Source organism: Hypomesus transpacificus, chromosome 9, assembly GCF_021917145.1.
Source record: "Hypomesus transpacificus isolate Combined female chromosome 9, fHypTra1, whole genome shotgun sequence".
NCBI lineage: Eukaryota > Metazoa > Chordata > Actinopteri > Osmeriformes > Osmeridae > Hypomesus > Hypomesus transpacificus.
In genome coordinates, this window is record NC_061068.1 from 17,294,166 (window position 1) to 17,300,165 (window position 6,000).

Genomic DNA, 6,000 nt, shown 5'->3' on the forward strand with positions numbered 1-6,000 from the left:
AAATGCGAGGGAAGGGTAGCGTAACCTAAATTTTCTATATCTAGCAAAATTGTTAAGTTCACTTGCGAGTCACCCCATTTGTGCATAATGACTGTGCTGCCATCAAGTACAAAATTAACGTGAATACTACTGATACAGCTCTGCACCTAGCTAGCTAATCTACTATCGGAATACACACAGCTAGCTAACTCCTACGTTCATCAAGACTGATTTCTGATATCTGTCAAAAGCATGACTGCGTCACAAAAGCATCACAGCTGGAGTCACCAGAAGATTATGACAACAGCTACGCTCTAATCCTCAACATCCATCCATTCATAATGGCCATATCCAGACGCGGCCTTACCTATGTTTCATCCGTTTCAATTGAAACGGTCTGCCCCCAACAGACCAGCAAAAATCTCATTCATTCTCTCAGTAAGATATTGATTGTCTGCCATAATGTCTACTGTAAACCATCCAAGGTAGACTGACCACGAGCTACGAGGTTGTGAAACGAAAGTTTCTGCTCAAGCCACAAGTCCGTAAATCAACCTTGTTATTTGCGATCTTTTGTTGAAATACTACACTACCCACAATCCTACGCAAAACAACACTGACTGATACCTCTGATTGGTCGAACTCGCGGTTACCATGGCAACGTTTAACGCCCCCCGCGACCAAGGTTAAAATGTTAGTTTGAGCAGGAAAATAAATGGAACGTACATATGCCAGTGGTGCTGAAAAACGAACAATATCGGACAACAAAAGAAAAGCTATATTCAATTCACAAAAAGTGACCTCTTTCTTTGGTCCAGCATCTGTAGAGCTAACTACCGGCGACAGCAGCGGTGCCCCCTGTGAGTGCATCGTTGTAGAGCTAGAGCTGGTTTATGATAAGTTCGGTTTAGTGTCACGTCAGAATTTTACTTCTTTGATTTTGTTAAATAATTCAAGTTGACGGGATGTTTGAGCCGTTTTTATTTTAAAGTCAGACCAGACAGCTGAACATATACTGCACTAGTCAATTAGCAGTGAAATTCCCATGCGTTAAAGGGCGAGGCTTATTCCAACTTAAAACGCTGTATAATTATATATTGTTTTAATCAAATAAGGTTGGATTATTTCTATGTTGAGCTGCCCTGTTCATGAAGCTGAAAATGCACGTAATAAAATAATATACCATTGATGGAAACCAACAGGAATCCTTGCCTTTTCTGCTCTATTATGTTTATGTTTTGGTAGGGCCCCAATTAGTTTTTGAAACAAGCCCCCAGATGCTTAAGGCCGCCCCTGGCCATATCTCGTCAAAAATTATCTCAGAGCTCTCCGACTAATTAGTTTGAGCAATTTTGTTGCCCCACTATCATTTTCGTTAGATTTTGTCGAGCGATCATTTAATGGAGAGGCAGTAGATTTGAAACAGTTTGGCTTCATATTTCAGCTGTAAAGTCAACCCATTAGCCTGTAGCTATGCAAAAGGCTCAACCGGGGCAGTACCATCGGACGTGCGAAAGAAACCTTTTATAAATAAGTAACTTTATCAACAGAAAAATACCATCAAGGGATGGTAGGCCTAATACCCTCCGTAATAATATGGAGTTAGATTAGTTTCATAATTCAAACAAACAAACGCAACACGATTCAAACAAATTTAACACGATCCAAACAAACGTAACACGATTCATACAAACATAACACGATTCAAACAAACGTAACACGATTCAAACAAACGTAACACGATTCACAAATGTAACGCGATTCACAAATAAATGACCCTATTACATTCGTTTGCAACCTGACAAACACAAGTTACAAATCCCTGCATTCGTTGGTGTGAATCCTTGCATTCGTTCGTGTGGATTTTTGGAACTTTCCTGACGCGCTTTGATCCACAAATGCATTTTTTCTAAAAGATATCCTCTGCAGCCTATCAGATGTCTCCAATTTTAGCCAATCACCGGAGAATGTCTAATATGGGTAAACGGGCTCTGCGCTAGCCTAGGAAACACGGAAAATGACTAAACATGAATCCTGCCATTCTCAACAATATTTAATCAGGTATGATCATCGGTTTAATAAGATTAACAAGCAATATTTCACCTACATGCTACCAGGCGACATTGCTCGTGATCTGAAGGAGACGATGTCCGTTATTATGGCAGGTTGTTGAAGTCCACATAGACACGTTAATGTGATTGGCTAAAATTGGAAGAGACGATCTGATAGGCTGCTGAGGATATCTTTTAGAAAAAATGCATTTGTGGATCAAAGCGCGTCAGGAAAGTTCCAAAAATCCACACGAACGAATGCAAGGATTCACACCAACGAATGCAGGGATTTGTAACTTGTGTTTGTCAAGTTGCAAACGAATGTAATAGGGTCATTTATTTGTGAATCGCGTTATATTTGTGAATCACGAAATACATTTGTGAATCCTGGCAAGTATTTTTTGAAAGCGTCTGCCCTTCCAAAGTTTCCAAGCACTACTTCCCAGATGGTTATGTGTACCAAACTTTTGGCAGTGCCTACTTTTCACTTTAGGCAATCTTTCAGTGTCCACTTGTCTTTAATGAGTTCGTCATACAAAGCTGTGCACTGTAGGCCTATTTAGTTTTCGTGAATGCAAACCGCTAATCTGAGCAATACACCTACCACATATCTACATTCAAGCATGAATGTTTGGATGACCGGTTTGCGTATATTATACGCCCTCAATGCATATAATAACTATACGCAAGCTGAGTGGTTCACAAGATCCATGGCTGTGTCTCTTGGTGCAACGCGGTTATATTTATAGGTCTATTTATTTTTGCCAAAACAAACAGCATCACTTGTGGAACTGCACATCCTTGGGTCCTGTGCAATACATCAAACAATATTCAACCTCAACACCCCCAATCTGATATTTATTTTCATCAAAGCTGCTTTTTCCTCTCACTATTTTGCCTTACCTTAATTCAAGGACTGAATATAGTGAAAACAGAACATTACCAAAGCTAATCAAGACCAACTATACCTGTTGCTTGATAAGATTAAGGGAGCACTGCTCAAACTGCTCATCTCTGGTCTCCATGGTTTTCCCCAGTTTTTGTAGTACCTGTGAAAGGATGACAACATATGGGATGCATCCAATTAAATGCTACTCCTAGAGAGGTAAACAAAAAACTCATGACTATAGTGTCCTACTGAGATTGATAATGGGGCAAACAACCACTAGTACTGTTAGTGTACTCTAAACTTACTTTTTGGGGTTTTGTCAAATTGCCTACCACTCTCTATGGTTATGCCAAAAAGACAGAATCATCACTGGTCTGGCCACAGTTATAAATTTCACCCAGTCTCCCACAGTGAAATGTTGCCACAGTCTACTTATTGGAAATGCACCAAAATGCTGTTAACATAGGGTGCAACTGAAAAATAGGGTGCAACTGCTGTCATCTTTTTGACCTATCACACTTAACTGCAACTCATTTGTGATGGAAAACAAGCAATTCAGAACAGGCAAGAGGACCCAGCCCATGACAGAGAACCACAGGCCAACAGAGATACAGCGTGCAAAAAAGAAAGTGAGGAAGCCAGCACAGGGGCAGGAAGTGGAAGCCTTTGTGTCCACACACAGCTGTACTATCAAGTTCATAACATTTCAAGAACGGTAGAAAGAAAATCTATGACATAACTGGCTAGAGAAAAATCCAACAACAACAAAAAAAAACCCAATCAACGCAAAAACTGTAATTTATTAAAGCTCAAAATGCAAACGGATGGAGGATTTGTTTGTTTGTTTGTTCAACACAAAGCCAAAAGTGAAAGATGTTTAGAATGAAACGTCTATGCATTACTGTAAAAACAACACTTAAGTTGCTTACCTTTTCCTGAGCTCGGTTCAATGACTTTTGTACCCGTTTAGCAAAAATTCCAGCCCCAGCACCAATATTCGGCCCAATCTTGTTCTCTGCCATTGTGCCTTCTTTACGGCTCTGACGGTCTAGTTCACAGGCGCTTCCTCTTAGAACAACCGCTGCTCGGATGTTACAATCATAGACATGTATGTCTATGGTTACAATGTTCCTTGAAACGCCTAGGGGCGGAGAGTAAGGAAGACATTAGGCAGGCAGGACAACGCGCCCAAGCGCACATGCACACATTACTGAAAGTTTAAGTCGGATCGGCAAACGATCGCGTATCTAACTTGCTGAGACTTGTAAGAGAGTAGACAGGCTACTTTCTAAGGCACAGCCCTAACCTGTTTCGTCACCAATCATTTTAATTTGCGCAACAACAACAAAGTAAGTAGGCCTACAACAAGTTACGTTTTTGTCACCTATAAATATGTTTAGAAAACGAAAGGTTTCTTCTGGCAGTTGTTTTGCAGGGACATCCAGGTGCACTAGAAGGCTACGATACTTTGAGAGGGTGGGGTAACTGTCAATCAATACTTTATTTTGCCAATCAGAGGATAACAATATTATGGAGGACGAAACCTGCCATATTTAGAAATGAATGAATGAACAAATGCCCACTCCACATCCATGCATTTAGACAGAAATGAATAAATGCACAAATTCCAGTGTCTCAAGCAGTCTAGCGCCACCAACGGAGCAAAGTTGGAGGTGAGTTAACTTTTGAATTGTATGTCCTATTATCACAAATGAGGTACCTTTGGATTCCCTGGATCAACACGAGTTCAACGCACTCCATGGCGTAATTTCCGGTTATTTGGATTTCCGTTCGGTTTTATCAAAAAGCTTAGAAATGTTTCACAGGTCACAAAGTTTGTCCAATCATCCCCAGATTTTGCGCACATGATCTTCAGACCAAGCCTCACAAATATAATGAATGGTTTTGATTCTTCAAATCGTTTGTCTGTTACAGCAAATCAAAGTTGGCAACAAAGCCGCCAAAAAGGAACTGAGCAGGGGCGGATCTAGAAAAATATTCATGGGGTGGCAAGAGGGTGGCAGGAGATTTTGAGGGGTGGCACCCCCATGGCAGAAGTATATATGCTGATTTAATTGCAGTCATATTAATCAATGTTTATTTGGAATCAATGTTTATTTGGAATGCCCCCAAATGAAGATATTTTAACTCAAAAACATAAGGCTACATTATTATGGCACATTATTAAAGCCTTAAATCAAAGATATTGAGGAAACATTGAACAAAAATTTCAAAAGTGTTTTAATTGATTTATTGGCTAATCCATAATAAACTGTATCATCAAACCAAAGTTTGGACAATTTGGCTGACTAGTGTTAGAAGAATGTGCCACAAGTTTGAAGTTTGTATGGTCCATTTTGACAACATTTTTGAAGAAACACTGAAAATGGTGTGTATTCAAATGGCTGCTGGATTCTTTCGGCATTCAGGCTATGTACTCTTTTACCCCAGTCCCGAAATATGACACGGAGCCTGAACAGAGGTACAAATATGAATGTCTGTTGAAACTCGAATATAAAAGCTCAGCATCTGGACTCCCCAGCATCCTACGCCAGGATCCTGTTTGTGGACTTCAGCTCTGCCTTCAACACCATCATCCTCGCCCTGCTCCAGGACAAGCTCTCCCAGCTGAACGTGCCCGACTCCACCTGCAGGTGGATCACAGACTTCCTGTCTGACAGGAAGCAGTGCGTTAAGCTGGCAACACAAGTCTCTGACTCCCGGTCCATCAGCACCGGATCTCCTCAGGGCTGCGTCCTTTCTCCTCTGGTCTTCTCCCTGTACACCAACAGCTGCACCTTGAGTCATCCGTCTGTCAAACTCTTGAAGTTTGCGGACGACACCACCCTTATTGGGCTCATCTCTGATGGGGACGAGTCTGACTACAGGTGGGAAGCTGACAACCTGGTGACCTGGTGTAGCCAGAACAACTTCGAGCTCAATGCTCTTAAGACAGTGGAGATGGTTGTGGACTTCAGGAAGAACACAGCCCCACTCACCCCCATCACCCTGAGTGACTCCCCAGTCAGCACTGTGGAGTCCTTCCGCTTCCTGGGCGCCATCCTCTCCCAGGACCTTAAG

At 41.5% G+C, this 6,000-nt stretch overlaps 1 protein-coding gene across 3 annotated transcripts in view; it reads right to left on the reverse strand.

Moving 5' to 3' along the window:
- Positions 1 to 4,392, reverse strand: part of bin2b (bridging integrator 2b) — a 70,888-nt gene extending 66,496 nt beyond the window's left edge. The window contains exons 1-3 of one of the 3 annotated variants that reach the window (XM_047024919.1): positions 4,304 to 4,392; positions 3,849 to 4,060; positions 2,999 to 3,079 (exon numbers count right to left, since the gene is read on the reverse strand). In XM_047024919.1, coding sequence (XP_046880875.1) covers positions 2,999 to 3,079; positions 3,849 to 3,941 — 174 coding nt within the window. In that variant the 5' untranslated portion in view covers positions 3,942 to 4,060; positions 4,304 to 4,392. Of the gene's footprint in view, positions 1 to 2,998; positions 3,080 to 3,848; positions 4,213 to 4,303 lie in introns of those variants that run through there. The other 2 variants (XM_047024921.1, XM_047024920.1) reach the window with 2 other exon arrangements.
- Between the last annotated feature and the right edge of the window lie 1,608 nt (positions 4,393 to 6,000).